A 20439-nucleotide genomic window follows, 5' to 3' on the forward strand; every position below is an offset into this window, starting at 1 on the left:
CAGGGAAAAGCGAAGGTGCAGACGGTGTGGCAAAGATCATGATGGCAGGGAGTGTTATAATAAAATGAAATGTCACAGTGGAGGCGACCATCCAGCGTCTTTCAGGGGGTGTCCGTTTATTGTCAAAGCTCAAGAGATTAATGAAAGCAGTTGAATCTGGGAGGTGAATTTCAACTTTGTAATTCAGGTTGATGTGAAATGAAATCTTTCAAATTCATCCATATTTCCATCCTTCGACTCTAAGTTCCAGTCTTGTTGGCTGGAGCCTAGAGATAACAAGAGCAAAAGGCCTGATACAACTCAGGCAGGGATCAAGTTTATCACAAGTCGATTTCAACGTACACTTAAAAAAAGAAAATCCACCCATCTGATTTGAGCTTTTTCGTTTATTTTATTGCAGTATGAACAGATGGTAAAACACAGACATGCACTGTATTAAAGCACGAGATCCATCGAAAACGTCCCACCTCATCATCAGTAAATACTGAATTTGACCACAAATGACAGTGGTGATACACTTTCACAGACAAACACGCTGCACTGCTGCTTGACACCTGGGTTCATTTACAGATAGAGAGAAGCCCATTTGTGCACGTAGCTGGCACCAAGACATGCTTGGCTTTGTCCCAGGGAAAGGCACCTGTGCCAAGGCTACACGCAGAGAAGTGCTGCCTACTGTATGTACGGCTGCCAGGCAGCAAATCAATAGTAAACACAGCGTGTGTGGTGTATGGGAATGTGGGCCATCTCTTTGTGGTGCAGCTTGGCGTATGGCCACAGGTAGAAGTCGATGACTGCGGAGGTGACACTGCAAGTCTCCCCGTCTCTCTCCTGCACCAGCTTGTAGAGACGCTGTTTGATCAGCTCCACGGACCAAACTGAGCAACCCCGGATCTCGACCTCCCTCCGGTCCCCTGAACACAGCAACTCTCCTGAGAGGAACACGAGGCAAATGGTTCACATATGCACACACGCACGCTAAGGATCATTTAAAGGATCTGTTTTTCATGAACACAGAAACAAATGCACACAACTCCCTCACACCTTTCTTCAATGCCTCCATTAGTGTTTCAGAGTATCGCAGAGCTCCTAAGTGGACGAGCGCCTGAGGGACCCTGTAGTCAGCAAACATGGTGAGCCAGTCCATGTTGATGATGTCGCCCTGTCCTCTGGCCTCCATGATGCCCCAGAAATCTGCAACTAGGATCTGAGCACGCTTGTAAAGAGAGATTCTTTTACCCTGAAACCAAAGAGGGCCACACAGTATTATTGTTGTTGTGTTATCCATTGCCATTCATTGCATGTCAAATTTGTTTACATCACAGAAACATTGTTTTGGTTGAAAAGACGATTCCCTTCTTCAGGAAAACAGCACTTGCCGGAACTTGCCACACTGTCTTTGACCAGGAGGTGGAACTCTCACATCACATTGGGTGAACTGTTTTTCCAAACGCATACATTCATATTAGATATGTACTGCCTTTAGTAGTATGTGCAGTTGACATGTTTAATAATACAATGTGTATTTTTATTAATGCACTAAATCACAATCTTTACAGGAATTAGAAAAACATTCATTACACAAAAAATACATTTGATAGAAAACTGGCTTTTATTCTGTCACGCTACGACTTAACGCTCAAGGACACTGACTGCCTGCCCCCCCCCCCCCCCCCCCCCCCCCCCCCAAAAAACCCAAATATATATGGAAGCCGCCATTAAATCTGTCTTCATAATCACTTTAAATTTAGCATTCTTAATTACAGTTCATCAATTTGAGCTATTTTGTCGTACTGAAGATGCAGTAATATATCACTATTAGTGGGCATGCTTGGAAGAATTACTTTTCACGCTGCCAAACAAAATGTCGTACAATTTAACAACGGGCATGCTGAACTCTGACCTCATACATGGCTTCATCCCTGTAGGACGGGATCTTCTCCACAATGAGCTCCACCATCTTCCGAGCATCGTTTCCGGCTTGGCTGATGAAGCTCCAGAAGCTTCCACCGTGCTCGAGCAGCACGTGGCCGCCTTCAGTCAGCACCTTGTTAGAAAGATTCAGAATGCCATGTGTTCAGATTTAACCACGGGAGTGAGTAGGCGGAAAAGAACGGCATACTTTCAATTTCCACTCATCAGGAAAAAGCGGTGAATGTAATGACATGATAAACAAAATAATTACTTGAGGGACCATATGTGTGTTTTTTTTTTTTTTTAATATAGAAATATGTGATCACAAATGTGGTTGTAATGTGAAAAAAATAAAACCCTGTGTGTGTGTCGAACGGGTGAAGCTTCAGACAGACACACAACTCCCACAAGTGGAATGTACATTACGTGATGTAACAATGTGTTTCTTTCAGTTCAGTACGACTTCTGTGTTCAGAGTGCACCGGCTACAGAGATGACAGGACGCATGCCGTCTGCTCGCAAAACTTCTGCCTTTTGTTACACCCAAATGCACTGCGTTGAATTTTTTTCAACGCAACTGCTGAAAAACAAACTGGAGTCAGGACTCCGGCAGACCCAGAGAGCGGAGGAAACAAGCAAAAAAGTTGACGCATTCCTTTTCAGCTGGACTGACACGACAAACGGTGACATGAAGGCTGAAATGGCGCTGGAGATTGAGTGAATCTTTACTCACTTCCCGAATATCTACTCCTTTGTATGTTATCATGATAATGTCAGAACCTGATGTCGTTCCTGAAGCATTGGCATGGGTGTTTCATTGTCTGATCGAAGGACGTGTCCTAACTCCTCCACACTCATCTGTGAGAAGTACTTTGGATCCGTAATGGGTATACCTGTGGAGAGAGGAGAAGAGAAGCAGCTCGGAGGCTTCACCTTTCGAGAAAGGAAGTGCCAGAAAGACAGAGGACGCTCAAGGATACCAAGTTATAAAGTTATAATTTGCTGTAATAACAAGAATATAACTCCACAGAAGCCATTTCCAGCAAGAGGCTAAAAAGACATAATTTGTTCTGATCTCACACTGTCAACCCTTGAGATTCACACTCTGGAGCAAAGCTACCTGTGCTTTTTCTGAGAGAATCTCTTGTAATTATAAAGGCCACAGCGACCACATATTGAGAGCACGATTCCATACGAGACATAATTGATTCATATCCGGAGTCATTCATGCTAATTATAAATGATGCACAGACACATGCAGAGCAACAAGCAACTTCCCAGCAGTTCCAAGTTCAAGAAAAGGGCACATATATACAATAAGCTGCAGTGGCTAAACTACAAAGAAACGAGGCAGAAAGAATAATGAAATACAATTCCTCTCCTTCATCGACATCAAATTTAAATCAGTTAGGTACACACACACACACACACACACACACACACACACACAAATACGTCATCGTCTCCTGACACCACTGGAAGACCTCCATGGACAGGTAACAACCAAGTAGACTATCATCGCTGGAATAAAGTTGATTCCCAAGCTCAGCTTGATGAACAGTAAAAAAAATGCTTTCAACTAAAACAGCAGCAGTGGTAACACATCAGACACATTTACATGTGAGAAGAAGGACGGATGACAGCAACCAGTATGACAATACATGGCATTTTGACCCGAACTGGGATTTGTGCCCTGCCGAATGCCTTGAGTCCCTTGCAGAGTCCACAGGTCGTTCATGATTCCCTCACCTTCGTCCATGGCTCTGGTGACGGCAGCACACAGGGTCATGTAGCCAGTGTAGGCAGTGCCTTTATAGGTCACTTCACACTGCTGCGTTTCTTTCTCTGGCCAGAAGGAGAAGTTCATGGTGTCTGCCACAAAGACCCAGTTTAATGCCTGCAGGGTTAAAACGCACAGATCAATGAGAGAGGAAGAGAAGGAGGCTGGAGTCCTAAACTTTGCAGTATGACAGTTAATGTCTTATTCCAAAATATTTCTTTTGTGAGGAAACATACAACTGATGAAGCAGCTGTTTTCATGCCCCACAATATGAATATTCCCCAACATATGTTAATAGTAGCAATGACAATACACCCAATCGTGATTGGGTGTATTGTCTACTTTTGTTCATTCACCATTTTATTTTTTTTTTTTAATCATGGCATTGATTATATCTATATCGTTTCCAGCCTCAGGGGCAGCATTTAATGAATGAAATGTGCTATGTATGAATACTGTTATTATAAATGGCAGTAGTATGACTAATATTATTATTTAGGTCTGTAAAAACCTGACATTTGGTTAGTTTTTTTTCTATCAGCAAAAGATAACTATATATTTTTAATCATAATTTTCCTGAAATCATTTTACAGATACTAATTATACTAATTATTTAATTGTGATTTTTAGTTGTGTTTTAAAAGAACTCCTAATTCTGAAGGATGTATAATTCATGGATGTACTTTGTGCCGTTTTATTTACCGTTTGTATTTTCAGATATGTAAAGCATAATGCAGCTTTGTATTTTACTCATTACGCCACTGAGGTTTGTATTTTGAAATGATATATTTAAATTTTTATTTTAATCAATTGCGTGTGGACCCTGGTCGGGTTGAGTCTGAAACAAGGGGAAATGGTTTGAATCTCAGTGCAACTGGAAGCGCAAAATCGAGCCGAGTCTATAATGCAAGTTGGAGTGAAACAAAAAAAAAAAAAAGGAGCTCATTATTATTTCAATGGCGTAATCAGTAGAAACGTGTACAAGAAAGGTGTTTATTTAAAAAATTTCTTACATCTTAATCGTAAAATATTTCAGAAAAATACTTTTTTTTCTCAAATCTGATGAGATGCAACCACCAAGTCAGTTCAGGTTCATTAACAGTAATCATCTTGGGTTTTGAATGCCACAAACTTAAATCGATCATCGCTGGAAAATGCCAGATTTCAACCCATTAAGAAATCCCATAATTTATCTGGTCCATATCATCACCAGTGGCGGTGAGAAGAGTATTCATGTATCCTTCTGGGGTTTGTGTGGTCCCACTCCATGAGTGACTCACACGGATTATCACTCATCACCCTGCGACTGATTATTACTGCTGTACCACTTGTGCTTTTTTTTTTTTTTTTTCTCCCCCCCCTCTCTCTATAAAATAGGAACAAGCAGCACATGGTTATTAGCTGAAAAATAATTAACTTTCTGGGTGGCCTTGAGTGCTGACAAACTCCCCTGGTCAGAAGTGGCTGCCGGAGCCAGCGGGTTCGCTTTCTTCCAGCCGCTGGCGGTCAGATCGTCGCTGTGTCGCAGAGAGTAAAGCATCTCTGCCACCTTCTCAACTCCTCCGTCCTCCACAAACACATCACGGCTCCGCTCTGCTATGAACTGTCCAGACTCGCGGGGAGACAGAGGTGTTTCCATGACGGACGCTGTGACAGGTCGAGGTGGAGAATGAACAAGTACAAGTGGGGAAAAATCTTAAGAGAAAATGGCTACAAACCAGCAATGCTCACAAGTGTTTACTGAACTAACTATGATAATACATTCAGGCAAATATCCGTTTTTTTGCTGTTGAAGCCTAGAGTAGGGCTTTTCATGCCAAACACATTGACTTCAGGAGAATTTTCAGTGATCATAGATAGGAGGGTTGCAGGGTGGTATGTATGCCCGTGCCCTTTTCATACTGAAGCTCCAATATCTTAAACGTATCTCTGGGGAGGTGCCATTTTAAAGACTATCTCCCTGTTCTATTATGCAATTCACAGTAGACAGACATAACCAAGGTTAGTAAGATGTAACAAGGCGAGGATAAATTCCAGATATAAAAAGAAAATCTTGGGTGAAGCAAATGAGTAAATTAACATAAATTTACACAGATTTTTGAGAGAAGTTGCATTCAAATGTGATGCTCTGTTGTGGATTTGAACGGTCTTATCTTGTGTAAGCATTTCATAATTAAAAAGAACAGCACACACAGATGCATACAAATGCGTCACATAAAGCAAAACACTGAGATGTTGATTGTTTTGTCAGTAATTCGAACACTCACAACCTATACACTAGAAACGCTTGTGAAAAAAGTCTTAAATTTATTGTGCAATGAATTAAAAAATAAATAAATGGAATTTTCACATCCTGAATATAATTATGAGGAAAAAACATTTTTTCACTGTATTTCTTTCAGATGCATCTGTAGCTAACATATTTATGTACTGTCAAGGCAATGTCCTGTTATTACTTCTAGGGAAAATAGATACTTCCATTACAAAACTAATCACTTCTTAGATGGTTTTCTTTGGTTTCACCTCCCTGACAACTCAAAATTGGCACACGGATACCTGTATACAGACACAAACATCTCTCAATGCATTTCATTTTAAATACAAAATTGAAAAAAAAACCGGTTTTTTTAACAACATATGCATGACTGGTATTCGTCGTTTTGATCATTAAATTGATTGAAAGAATTCTGCACATTTGCATACACACACGAAGAGCACTTTCCATATTTCTGCCCATGTGTCTGCTCATATTTTTCCTTTCCTCGTGAAGCAATTTAAAGTTTAAAAGTTGGTATATATATATATATATATATATATATATTATAGATGGGTGGACAGACTGATTTGTTTGTTGTGTACAAGAAGAGTTATATTAGATCTGAAAAGAACCTAGATGCGGTAAACGTGAGCATTATATTGAGAAATACTCATGATACTTTTATAAGAAATGAGGACAATCGCATTATGTGAACATTTTGACTCAAGCCAAGACGTATGGTTAAAAAAAATGCATTGATTTAAGTTTAATGGCGTTCGTATCCTGTCGATCGTTCCTTCTGGTACACTTGAGCTTCTCGGTCTTAACCAACGTGAGTTATCATAAGCGCTTTTTCTACCATTTGTACTTACTGTGCCAGGGACAAACCACTGTTGCCAGTGTCAGAAATGCACTACGCTTTCTGCTGAGTGACACGATTTACTGTGATTTGCTCAAACACTGGTCGGCTGGTCCCAGATACACCATCTGATATACACCTTACTGATAAACTGGAAGAGCAAAGTGCGTGGAGGAGCTGTCGAGACGCGCTGGTTGCGGTACAGAGAAATTCAAGTTTTCAACATTACCCAAATTGAATTAAAAAAATAATTGCATATTCTGCCGAGTTCGAGGTACTGCACCGCGACAAAGAAAGGAATCGCTCAACTTTACCTAGAGATCTGTGCAGCAGACAAACTCCACACGCTGAGCCTCCACTACCTGGTTTCTGGCTCGTGACCAATCAGATCACCGCTTGTTTCCACGTCAATGGCTGGTGGAGCCAATCAGAAGAACCCAGGGGAGGAAACGGAAAACGTTCGCTTCGTATTGGCGTAAATGAAATTACGGTTTACGTTGTAGCGCATCTAAAAAGCAGCTTGTGCCGCATTTTACTTTATGAAAACGATTCTATAAATATTCATTATTTACTCACAAAAACAATTTATCATAAATTGACATTTTCCTTCATGGGATAGTAAATCTCTGGTTTGGGATGTTTATTCCAATAATTGCCTTCCCAAATCCAATTAACAAAAAAGAAGAAAGGAATAAAATGGCAAAAAACAATTCAGTAAAAAGTTGTATCTTTATTGGTTGAACAATTTGACAATGTGAAGTCTACAGCATGGAGAGCAAACAAAAGTTGAGCAAAGGGAATTTGCGGGGACATAAACAGATTAGTTGAATACCATTTGTCAAATCTAAAATAAAATGCCTCTCCAGATGTCTAACTACGTTTCCGTCTGTGAGGAGTTACTCAAGTTATTTTTGTTTTGTCACCACAAAGCTACCATTTTCTTACAAATTCGACTTGTCCTGTATCTGGTGCATACACGAGTCTGAAATTAAACTTACTATCATCCCAAGGAAAATCTCCACAGCTCTTTAAAAGAAAGGAAGAAAAAAAAAAAAAGACATATAGCTTACATTCTGCACATTGCAGAGTGATAATGTGGTACACCTGTGTTTGAAAGGACTGATCTCGACAGAAAAAAAACACACCAACCCACACACACTGCCATGCCCGCAAACAGGACACATTTACATAAAGACAAACTTGCATACAAAAACATTAAAAAAAAAAAAATCCCAAAATAAAGGTTGTGTTTATTTTTGTTTGAGAGAAGTCTGAAGGACATATGAGTGATGGGGAGGGGGGGGGAGTAAAATGTATATAATGTTCTAATGGCCTACACTCTTTAAAATGCAGAACATCTACATTTTCTCTTGCGCGCAGGAATGTTGGACAATTGTTTCATTAAAAAATACAAAAATAAAATTCAAAAAGCCACCCACAATCCAGAATCCAGAATACTCTGAAGGTGGATGTGTTGTACAGGGGCAGAAAGGTTGAGGAGGGGAGTTGGGCAATCTGTGTCTGCTCCAATCTGAGCGTCCTGGGTTTACAGCAACTGACCAGAGTACTGCTTCACACTGAAATAAAAAGAGTAGACAAATGAATAAAATGCAATTCACACGTCTGTTAGTGTATTTCTAAAGCTATGCCACAGTGGGAGGTCGAAAGTGGAGATGCAGAGCAGGAGGAGAGGAAAATGGCGACTTCATATATATGTATATATATTTAAAAAAGAAAAAAAGACAGGCAGTGGAGAGGAAGGTAGAGGACGAAGATGTGACAAGTGGCTGAAGGAGAGGGGGGGTGTGGTTAGTCCTTGTGTCCAAGCAGGTGCAGCACACTGAAGGGGGGAGGAGAGGAAGGAAGAGGGAGGCAGGGTTAGTTACCAAGGCAACACTACACTACTCATGAGACAGGGCAGCAGGTCTACAGCTGTATTAGTATTTGGGCAAAGCTCAGATAGCATCAACAAGGAAGTAGTGTGTGTGTTATACGTGCCTACTGGTTGCCAAGGGAGACAGAAGAGGAGGAGCCTGTGCTATTTGGCAGACTGTGATTTGTTGTCGGTTCATCTAACTAAAAACAACAAAATCACTAGTCTTCCACACAGCAGCAGCCAGGGGAAGAATCAATCCACTCCCTGCTTCACAGTGAAACGGCTTAGATGGCAAATAGACATGGAGGATTTTTTTTCCACTTCTGCGACCAATCGTGTTCAGTGGACAAATATGACAGTCAAACATGTCAATCATACTGCCCCTTTTAAATGAACTTATGCAATATATGCAGTTTGCATATTCCTTCACAGCCATTTCATGTAAGAGGAAGGTTTGAACTAGTTGCAGGTTGCATGGGAAGAAAGGAAGGGGGTTAGTGAAGAAGAGACAGCAGGCAACAGGACTGCATAACCCAACACACATTGGGCTAATCAGTAGTCAAATAAAAACTGTAAATGTTTACATCACAAAGTATATGCGAGTACTTTTCATAAAACACAACAATTATGAAAGCTCACAATGAGTAAAGAGCCCATACAACAATCTTTTTTTGAAAGGCCAATATTTTTGAATGCAAGTGGGCTCCATCTCCAGATTGAAAAATTGAAATAAAAGAAGAAAGAAAAAAAAAAAACCCTAACAACCCCAGAGGGATCTACTGAGAACATTTACAAATTACCTGTTCTGTAGAAGGTATTGGGCATTCTGGATCTGGTCTTGGGTGCCAGTGATGGTAATGATTCGGTCCTCAGAACCTTCGAGAGGTTCATCGATCTTGATGGAGGCCCCAGACTCATGGCGGATCTGTTTGATCCGCTGGCCTCCCTTACCGATGATAGAGCCGGCCAGCTGGTGCACAGCGAGAGAGAGTGAGTGAGAGGTAGGCAAGATGAGTAACACGTTAGCCTCTTGGCTTTAAGAAGAAGAAAAAAAAAAGACGTGAAAAAACATAACCTGGGAAAAAGCTAGTGTTAAATGAAAATATTGTCTGAATTCTTTATTTTAATTTTAATGTGAATATATGAAAAGATTGACAAAACTAATACTGAAAGATGACTGAAACCTGGTCCACTGTGGGAAAAGTCAACCCGTGGCAAATAACAGCCATTATTTGTCCCTATAACTGCATTCAAATAATGGAAATAATACACATTTCTAAATGTTGTACAGACAATATAGTGGACATAGGAGAAGCAAAATAAAGCAATAGTCCATGCAATTTATGTCATAACCGGACCACTGGAGAAAACCTCTTTTTTTTTTTTTTTTTTTTATAGAAAAGGCCGGCAAGTTTATTTTTATGTCACTATCAATTACTCACATCTTTGGGGATCGTCACTTGTGTGGTGATGACAGGGCCACCCATGTCACCATAGGATCGTCCACCTGTTGGAAAGAAGAGGGGGAGAGGTGAAACCAAATCAGACAAAGAGGAAAAAGGGAAACATTTGGAAAGAAAGTAGAACGTCAAATAAAATCAATACTAGGATCCCAGCGTTATCACATGTAGCTCAGCAAAATGTCGAATTGGTACTGATTGATAAAGTATACAGACTCACCTGACTGGTAGCTATCCCAGGAAGAACTGTTATCTAAGTAGGAGAGAGAGAGAGAAAAAAAACACAGTAACATTTAAAAGAATTACTTGTTTCCACTTCACTATGAAACTTCATTACCGATTCAACATGTTAAAATGCTCTTCTAAACAATACTAAAATTACATTCCACTCAGTGTGGACCAATTAGCATTTGCTCTTAAGAGATATTCTCAGCATAATGTTATTGCTTTAAATAAAATATAATTTAACAAGAAACACCCCTCATTTCCAGCTCTAAAGTGCTCCTGACAAGTTGACCATTTCACTCATTATTTGGTCAAATATCAGACTACGTTGGGAATAACCCCCAATATAACCTTCGCAAATTAAGATGCATAAAAAGGTTGTTCTTATAAAAAATAAAATAAAACAAATCTTATTGAACTATATTATGGAAAATCATGAGGATTAGCACTTACCATATCCTCCACCACTCTGTAGGCAACAAACAGAAACATAGACGAGTTACATACAGTACAAACGGTTCCTTTCATCCTGTCAGGATCTCGCATATACGGACGGAGGATTGCAAGAAAGAACGTACAGATAATGCAGCAGCCTCATCCATGGAGTAGACTCAACTAGAAGCCACCCAGTTTTTCGTCCATAAGACCGACTCCTCCTCCTTCCCTCCCTCCCTCCATCCATCCCCCCTTCCGTCTCTCCTTGCATCTCCATCAGCCCCCATTTTCAACTGCTATTCAGCTGCTGCTGTCGCCAGGGCAACAAGCAATTCAAAAAGCTGTTGCCGAGCAACGGCAGGCAGTACCCTGCCAGCTCCGAGAGCGAGCGAGAAAGAGGAAGAGAAGAGAGAAAGAGGAGTGGAAGAGTGAGAAAGAGGAAAAGAGAAAGATGGAGAGATAGAGAAAAAGAGAAAGACCTTCCAGTCTGTCAACAAAGCGTTATCAGTGCTTAGCAACCATCTATGCCCTCCTACCCTAGCCCCCCACCACCCCCCCCCCCCCCAACATCCTCTTTCTCCTTGCAGGAAAAACAGGCTGGCCGTGAAAAGTACACAGTAAGAGGGCAATTATAGCAGATTATTATGGGGTGTCTCCGGCTGTGGTGATCATGGTCATTTGGTGGAATGGTTTATGCCATGCCAAAAATTAGGTTGGAGCCATGGCCCCAGGCTCAAATGAACATATGCACAAGAGGCCATCTCCGCTTGTGCTGTTTTTGAATCACTATTGTGATAACAGGACAATGGACAATCACAGCATATTGTACAGTGCGAGGACCAACGAGAGCGCTCGCTTGAAGATGTTGGCACCCAATGAGATGCTAGAATCAGAGCTGCATGCATTTAGCAGAGGGTCACTAACCATGTTATCGCTATAGCGATCCAGTCTGCCTCTTCTGTCACTGGTGATGGGGAGGGGAGAGAGAGAGAGAGACCGAGAGAGAGAGAGAAAGAGAAATGTGGGTTGGGGGAGTAAAAGAAATAAAAAATGTTTAGGAATTAAACAAAAAACAAAAAACTTGACAACATTCCAAAGAAAATTTCTGGTCGAGGTCAAACTGCACACGCACGCTGAGCAAGATTACAGTATAAACACATTTCCTCTCAGCCATCTTCCCACACAGTAACAGGAACAGCTCTGACAGTGTTATGGTGAGAGGAGTGACAGGTGGTGGTGATGATGATCAGAGCCAAGGGCTGATGGCCCCCTCCCCCTTCACAACTGAGCTCAAATACGGGAATTAAACTCAAGAAATGTGCGTGTGCGTTTCATTTACATTGTACTCTTTGTGTCCCTGAATAATACACAGGCACACATTTTCAATGTCGCGTTAAAGTACAGTTTCAGTAGTACAATCTTTTGGCTGGAATTGATTGTGGCAAGGTTGTACTGCATCTTCGTCATCACCCATCTTGACCTTGTTGTTATTTGCAGTATTGAACCCATTACGAGTGGTTCACAAGTATTTCCAGGTATTTTCCTTTTAAACAGCAACATCAATTTGATTTACCTTAATGTTACTTAGATACAGTCAAATGACAGTAGATCTAAGCACAAGATGAAAGACGTTGGTGCTTTTAGATTTTATTGGTATTAAAAGGTTTTGACCCACAGTTCATTAAGCATACAAATGGACAATTATGCATCTGTTAGACCCGTTTCTAACAAGATACAAAGGTGAGAAAACCAATATAAAGATCTACCTGAATGTCAGTGTGACCATGACTACAAAATATCTCTTATCCCAAAAAAGCTCATCTTCGGTCCTCAATAAAGGATGACAAATGTCAGCTTCACATCAGCACATGACCCTCATACAGACCACCACAATACATCCTCTCAAACCTGGGGGGCTGCAGAGTGCACAGCAGGGTTACCAACACAGTATAAAATGTTGTAATAGATCATTGCAGGAGTTCTCTGCAAAGGGACATGAATAATTAGAGCTCAGTGTTAGAAACTATGGGAAGCAGAAAAGAAATTGTGACAATGGACTAACGGACTAACAAGATAGGCTATGGCAGAAGGGTAAATAGGCAAAAATAGGGTTAGTTTTGCAAAAGGTCATTAAATAAGGATACCAGACATATATTAAAAAAGTACAAGCATGAAATTGTCAAGCAAGGAAATCATGTGTAGGGATACCTCAACAATTTTGAGTGAAAACATTGTGGCCAAATCATTTGTCATGTCACTGAGTGGAAACCTGTCAGCACTCGTAAATCATTCCATCAAAGACCAGAGAGTGAAATGCTACTCAACAGGAAGCACCACCCACTGGTGTTCTCAAGAAATTATCATTTCCGTGAAGTCCATTATCTATAGTAAGTGCACATATTACACAACAAAATATTATATGCTTGAATATCAGAGTGTCAAAGTATCCCAGGTAAGATTAGTTAAAAGGTTTAGATAAGAGATTTGGGGACAAAAACTTACTTTGACCTGTCATCTGAGCCACGGTACGAGTCATAGTAACGATCATCTCTGTGGGCAAGATGGAGATGGAAAAAGAGACACAAACACACCCAAACATACAGTGATGAGCACATACACCAAATGAAATGATAACCATGAACACTGTTTCAGTGCAAATGGCGACACTATATCATGTGCAAAATAACAGTTCCGTTTCTATACAAGACAAAGTAAAGCACCTTTGGAGAGCCTAACTATATGCACCTGAATGAAAATAAAGCAAATGAAAACGTGGTAAGCTTTTTATATGCAGATGCATGAAAGAAAAGACCACCACCAGAACAGGTACATCATGTATTATATGTCTGACATATCAATAGGTGGATTTTTATCTCTATCAGCAACTGACATAGTAATTAATTCATCTAAATAACCACACCTCAGCACAGGACTTGCAAGTGACCGCAGAAAGCAAAGTAAGAAGGAACGGAGTAAAGAGACGCAAACTGAAGAAAATTCCTGCTCATCTCTCACCCTCTGTGTGGGTGTCCCATGGGCACGTTACGTGGACGGCCACTCAGTCTGCCAACCCTACTTGGGTGAGGTGGAGGAGGACCTCGGCGGGAGCCCATGTCATCATAATCCCGGCGGGAGCTGGGCATGGGGCCCCGTAACCCTCTGCTGGTGGACATCCGTTCATAGCTGCGTTCGCCAGCACTGGGCCTACTTCCACGAATGGGAAAGCCGCCCATAAGTCTGCGACCACCCCCCCTCTCCTCAAACATCACGGTAAAACCGCCATAATCGTACGTCTCATCGTAGAAGTTAGGGTCATAGGGTTGTGTACGACCTTTAATGGGAGCCTGTTAAAGGAAAAGAGAAAAGCTAAATGAACTGCAGTTTTATAAAAGCAACAGCGAAGGTGGATTGGAAAACAATAGTTCCAGCTTAAAAGGCATTGGGCAATATCATTTGATGGCATCTGCAACAAAACACAAATCGAGGAGATTCTGTTGTCCAATTATTTTCTCAATCACAAATGCATTTTAAGTGATGGAATAATAAAGATGAAATAAATGCAGTCAGCAAATTCATATTCTAGAAATGTATGATAATAAACAAAGAACACAAAGCTTCTTACTTCAGAGATGAGCTCCAGCATGGTTTTAATGCATTCAACCACTCTCTCCGTTTTACCACCAACCAGCACTACGCGGTCTGTCGACTGGGGACAACACTCCTGGAACAGCTTGATACTGGTCTTTGTGTTCTGGACAGACGAAAAAAATAAATAAATAAAAATTAAAAAAAAAAAGACACACGAGTGGCAAGAATAAAAAGAAAAAAAAAGAAAAAAAAAAAGGAAACTACTAGAATTGCTACTGCGCCATTTTTCAGGTATCTGATAATTAAATCATGTCTGAGGTACAAACATGTACCAATTTATATTGTGTTCTACCAGAAATAAAGGATTACGAACAGAAAAATATTTCCGGCGTTGGAACGTTAATTAAAAATTGTAATGATTATTAAAAAAAATTTAAAATTATATATATATATATGTATATATATATATATATATATGTAAACACTCCTTAAAATGTGACCGTACCTCACGGAGCTCCTTGATCTTAGCTCCTTTCACCCCGATGATGGAGCCAGCCAGGCTCTGGTGGATCAGCAAACGCAGCTCACAGTCAAAGTCCACACCATTGTATTGCTGGTACTGTAAGGGACAATCAACTTGTTTATACTGCGACGCTTTCTATTGATTGGAAGACTCAAATATGCTTAAATCCTTACATTTGCTCATTGGAGCAATTTTATCTGACTTCTTACCTTACAAACCCATAACTAAATTAAGTGTGGATTATTACAAAATTGAGTCTTATTTTCGTAACAATTTTTTGTATTCTGCCTTTTCCACCAGATAAAATATACAATATGAGTTACAGTATTAAGCTTTTGCTACTTGTAAAATCATGAGTCTACCGCGTACATCCACATTCTCAAATGGTATTCAAACTTATGATCTGCATATTTGAAACAAATGAATTGTTTTAACAGAAAATTATAATATAATGAAATTCGCAAAAAGGCAACTAATTGAGTAATTTTGTAAAACAAGTACCCAGTTCATACTTCGATTTGAGCCGTTTCTGGTAATCAAATACAATTCTCCTTCCTCTTGTTATAGACCAAACTCAGTGTTTGTGCACATACAATTAGATTAAACAATACAAACCATCTGTTTGGACATGCATACAAAACAACCACAATAACTTATCTGAAAGTATCTTTGAGATACCCACTGTATATTTACAACAAATGCATTGACATTAACTAAGGAAAAAGACCTACAATCCACACGCGCTCACCTCTTCCAAAGTGGGGATTATCTTCAGCAGGATTTCTCCAACGGTCTCAATGTCGGCACTGATGCTCAGGATGCTTCATATTTCATCCACCAGAGCACAGATAGGGTAGGGTGGGGTGGGGTACCAGCAAGGCATCCCAGGGAGGGAGGGAACAATACTTCAGATCAAACAATTCATGAAATTCTTTTATTTTGACACATGAAAACTGTCAGCACCCCCCCAATAAATCCTCTAAATTTATAAATGAAACATCCAAGTTGATTTTTGTTCTTAAGCTCACAAGCCATCCTGATAGTTTTATACTGTAACTTGTTAAGAGCTGTCACCCAACCAACAAAATCAAAAGAAAACAGCCTTTGTCCAGAAAGGAAGTGAAGAGACAAAATAAAATAAAAAAAAGACCCAAAGAAAAGTGACTGCACTTGGTGACCACTGAAGGGGCAAGACGGGGAGGGTGAAGTTTGAGGAAAATCTGGCAAAAGTAAGCACCAATGGTGCTGCAGAGAGTTCTCTAAAGTCCTAAAGCAAAGTTTGGTGGATGCACACTACAAACACACTTAACTACAAGGACCCTAAACAACATTTAATGTTGAGAGAGGACCAAGAAAAAAAAAAAAAAAGACTGCTCTCCTGCTTATTCATCACTGAAAAGTTGTCCAGTGGTTTGTATGCTTAAAAATGTTAAAAGATCTGTGTATAAAATGTTGTTGTCTGCACCCACCTCGCGCAACAATCAAGTAAACACAATGAATTTACTTAACAGAACGACTTGAGCAGTTTATACATGATGAAAGCAGAATGGTAGGCAGCTGAAGAATAGTAATAGAGCAGATTAAACCATGGCAAATGATGTTTGCCACACTACAGTTGATGCTGTTTAAGGGGGATGGGAGAAGCGGTAAGTATAAAACCAACGAATGCAGTGATGGGTGGACAGAAAGATGTGCTGTTCTTTTAACAGCTCTGACAGTCAACAACCAGGTTGGGATGAAGCGGAAGACAGAAAAAGAAAGACACACACACGGAATGCTGGAACCTTAGCTTGGCTTCTGATTTTCATAGTTGAGGGGTTATCTGAGTCTAGCCATGTAACAAGGGAACAAGGGCATCACAAGGAAAGAATGGGATGATGCGGAAAGCAAGTGAGCATATGAAAACTAACGAAGGAAACACCGGAATATCCACTCAGAGGGGAGGTAAGTGATAACGCGAAAGATAAAGAGGACAGAATCATCAATAAAACTAAAAAAATAAATATACAAACACACACATATTGCACAGGTTATAGCAAAGATTTAAAATAAAAATAAAAAAGAAAGACAGTGGCAGATTGTAGAAAAACCCCTACAAACCTAAGTTTCAGTGCTGATGTGATTTCTAAAAAAAAAAGGATGTTCAAATGGCTTTTTACAGGCTCAACAGGCAGATTTGGACATGAACGCATAAGGCGTTTTGATTCAGACTAACACACTGTGAGAACAGGTAGGTTAAAATACAGTGACTTGACAGAGGCAGGATGACTAGAATTCATCTCTTCTTGTTTGACCTGTAGTCAGGCAGTGAGAGGGAGGAGCTTAGGGACATACCGCTCAGGCCCACTGCTGTCTGGGACTGACACACTGGCATTGTACTGGGCGTGGCATGGGCAGGGGCCAGGGCCATTCGAGCACAGATGTCAATCAAGTAAGGCGCCCATTTAGGGACAGGGCACGATTATGGGCAGGGCCAACCAGGGTGTCAGGTGGGCGGGCGCAGGAGGGGCCATCCAGAACATGGGCAACAGAGGAGGAAGTGGGCAAAAAAGTAAACAGTAAAATAATAAACAAGGGAGAGGGAAGAGGGAAGAGGAATACATTTTTAATATACAGGCTCTACACGGTTAAACGTGACTTTAATTTGATTCTCTCAGAGATTGGTTTGTCAAAGAGAGAAAAGGAGAAAAAGTGACACCAGAAAATGGGTAATGGCATATTAAGAACATGAAGAGTTCAATGTTGGGGATTAAACCAGAGACAGTGAGAAAGAGGGGAGGGGGAGAACAAATTGTGGAGGGCTAGAGAAAGAGGCAATGACATTGAATGAATTAAGAACTGGCCAGTTTGTCTTAACACGTACTAAAAAAATGTTTACGGCTTGCACTGCGGGTGACCTTGTGAACTCAGCACTGTGCCAATAAATTTAAATTAACAAGAGCATCAGTGCAGCCACAACAGCAGTGTTAGAATTAATTATCATTATGGAGAAACGAATGGACATAACAATTGGACTTTTGTGCCTCAGGCTAATTTACCTGAGACAATCACATCATGTTCATTGAGAAGAATAAGATAAAACAGCCTCAAAGAGTTTTTAAAAAGGATCACGTGTATGTAAGGCTATGACAACAAGCCATCAACTAACCACACCCATCATATACAAAAAAAAAAGTTTTATTTCTACATTAAATGTGGAAGCTGCTGTTCTACACATTAAGCTGGATAGGTTTGAAAGGCCAGTTGAGTTCAAAATAAATATCAAAGCAAAAAAAATAAATAAAAAATAAAAACAAAAAAACAAAAAAAAACTAAACTGGGGGTATACAAAATAGATGTACTCACATCTGTACGGAGGGCTTTGATGTTTTTGCCACCTTTTCCAATTACAGCTCCTGCATTCTGAGAGAAGAGAGAGTACTTTCTAAAACTGACAGCTTCATTCAATGAAAGAGACAGTATGTGGACAATTAAATTGCAATCAATAGTCAAGATAATCTCAGATATGATGTATAGAAAGCATGGTGGTGTATAAACACCTACAGTTTAATCAAGTGTGGAAATTAATCATTCAGAAGGCAAATAATGTGATCAAAGCAGCAAAAAGAAAACCATAAAAATTTATGGGAGTGCAAGAAATCGGCTCGCTGAAAGCTTGCTCGGAAGAACGAGGCAAAAATACAAATAATCACATAAGGGTTCAACATGAAACGAGACAATTTACTTTGCTCTGCAGGAGGATGCGCAGCTCAACCATCTCATCCGAGTTCCTGGAGCGCTTGAAGGATTTCTGCTCATCTGCATCCTCAGCAGGACGCTTACCTGGCACGGAGAGATAAAAAACACACTAGTATCTCTGTACACACAACCTTTTACAAGATAATATTAATGAATTAGGAAAAAAATAAATAAAAAAGGAGTGAACAGCTGTATCACAAATTTTACATAGTCCTGTTTCTCTGAGCTAAAAGCTAAACACGCTGCGTAAAAACAAGTTTGAGAATGTGTTGCAATGAAAACTCTCCTTTTGTGCCGACTTAGTGCACTGAAAACTAAGATCCTAAAATGCACATACTGATTTTCCAAACACCGTGCGATAGAATATTTGCAAAAAGCAACATGAAGAATATTAATACAACTGGTAGCGATTTTAATAGTTATCAATACATTTTCACAATATATGCACTATTATAAAAGTAATAACGTTTATACCATTAGTCTCAGAGTTGCTGAATGAAGACTCTTCTTGCTGATCGATTTCTGAGTCCATGTTCTTCTGTCAGATGAAGACAGAATTGGAGCAGGTCTGACAGGGGTACAGGTGGCAGCAGCAGAGAGAGACAAGTACACAACCGGTCCCTTTGAGCTGTGGCTGTTCGTCACCATTGTAACAGCAAAAACGGAAAAAAAAAAACAATGACAAGAAAAGAGGAAAAAAAAAAATCAAGCTTTCTGGGTGAATGAGCTATTCAATAATCTGAACGAAATGGTAGAAACTTGCACACACTCACCGATATTTATTGCAGGGACAAGGGCGTGTTGATAGGCGGATCTAAATAAGCAAGCACCAAACAGCTCCCGTGACCTGTCTAGGGGGGGGGGAGAAGCTACTTTATAAAAAGGAGATGCAGCGCTATGTAAACCACTGGCAAAGTTAGCATGGTACCACTTATGTCCATTGTACGTTTGATTACATGCAAATTGTAGCAGCTGTTACGGTGCATGAAACCATAGTGCTGAATGTATCATGTTATTGTTTCATCATTTGTTTCGTCGAGGGAGAGGGAGGAGTGTTCCAGTCCTATCAGGCGACGAGTTGATCAACGATCCCCAAAAAATAATAATGAAATTAAATTAATGGTCCTAAAAATCTTAGTGTGTATTCACGCCAATTAGTAAAACAACACGACGAATTCGTAGTCTTCTAAAACACAAGTTCGCGAACCGAAAGTGTGTAGCCGAGTTTGGCTGCGTCCCTCAGGCGGCGGTTAGCCGCTGCAGCCCGCAGGAAAACACGTTAGCATCGCGCGGCTCCGCGTATTTCAAGAAGAAGCGTTCACTAAATGTACACAGCACTCTTTTCAAACATGTACCAGGCTGTGCTCGATATAAAGCATCGGGAAATATCGCCGGTTCAACTCAATGGGGTTTAGTAGCACCGCGAGGCGATCGATACGAACACCAGTCCGAGACGCTCGGGCTAGCCACTAGCTTGTTTCGCCATGTTGCCATATTCCAGGTCGAGCGCAAATGGAGCGAGTCAGGCCAGCTGGCGAGGACGCGGAGGAAGAGATAACACCGTGACAACAGGGAATACATTGAAATCGCGCAACACTGCGTGGCACAGCCGCACTCGACTTACTTTAGGCTTAAACGGGCTCAGATTAAAATAGCAAAAATATGACCAAAACACAAACCTGCAGAGAAGCACCTCGCTCGTGCCCCTTCCTTCTCTACCGAACGTGGAAATGTACACGACGGGGGGGAGATGGTGCTGCGTTGTGGTTGGCTGAGAGGCACGC

At 40.6% G+C, this 20439-nt stretch overlaps 2 protein-coding genes across 9 annotated transcripts; both read right to left on the reverse strand.

Annotated features, from left to right (window-relative positions):
• Nucleotides 1–369: 369 nt before the first annotated feature.
• Nucleotides 370–7180, reverse strand: LOC308112629 (queuosine 5'-phosphate N-glycosylase/hydrolase-like). Its single transcript, XM_080468305.1, has 7 exons — nucleotides 7125–7180; nucleotides 5112–5341; nucleotides 3664–3811; nucleotides 2695–2807; nucleotides 1904–2047; nucleotides 1045–1240; nucleotides 370–932 (listed from the first exon to the last, which is right to left on the reverse strand). The coding sequence occupies exons 2-7, from the start codon at nucleotides 5331–5333 to the stop codon at nucleotides 703–705; spliced, it is 1053 nt and encodes a 350-aa protein (XP_080324431.1). The 5' UTR covers nucleotides 5334–5341; nucleotides 7125–7180; the 3' UTR covers nucleotides 370–702.
• Nucleotides 7181–7644: 464 nt separating this feature from the next.
• hnrnpk (heterogeneous nuclear ribonucleoprotein K) lies at nucleotides 7645–20393 on the reverse strand. 8 transcript variants are annotated; one of them, XM_080467797.1, is made up of 17 exons: nucleotides 20335–20378; nucleotides 19429–19506; nucleotides 19130–19289; nucleotides 18642–18739; nucleotides 18263–18319; nucleotides 17252–17295; nucleotides 15666–15738; nucleotides 14900–15013; nucleotides 14429–14557; nucleotides 13822–14150; nucleotides 13309–13356; nucleotides 11731–11770; nucleotides 10825–10840; nucleotides 10367–10399; nucleotides 10129–10193; nucleotides 9487–9656; nucleotides 7645–8387 (listed from the first exon to the last, which is right to left on the reverse strand). In XM_080467797.1, the coding sequence occupies exons 3-17, from the start codon at nucleotides 19185–19187 to the stop codon at nucleotides 8357–8359; spliced, it is 1305 nt and encodes a 434-aa protein (XP_080323923.1). In that variant the 5' UTR covers nucleotides 19188–19289; nucleotides 19429–19506; nucleotides 20335–20378; the 3' UTR covers nucleotides 7645–8356. The 8 variants fall into 8 exon arrangements, with proteins under 8 accessions (XP_080323923.1, XP_080323925.1, XP_080323924.1 ...); XM_080467799.1 differs by having other exon boundaries at nucleotides 19130–19193; nucleotides 20335–20372; XM_080467798.1 differs by having other exon boundaries at nucleotides 19130–19223; nucleotides 20335–20372.
• Between the last annotated feature and the right edge of the window lie 46 nt (nucleotides 20394–20439).

The sequence above is a fragment of the Lipophrys pholis genome (assembly GCF_963383615.2).
Source record: "Lipophrys pholis genome assembly, chromosome: 7".
NCBI lineage: Eukaryota > Metazoa > Chordata > Actinopteri > Blenniiformes > Blenniidae > Lipophrys > Lipophrys pholis.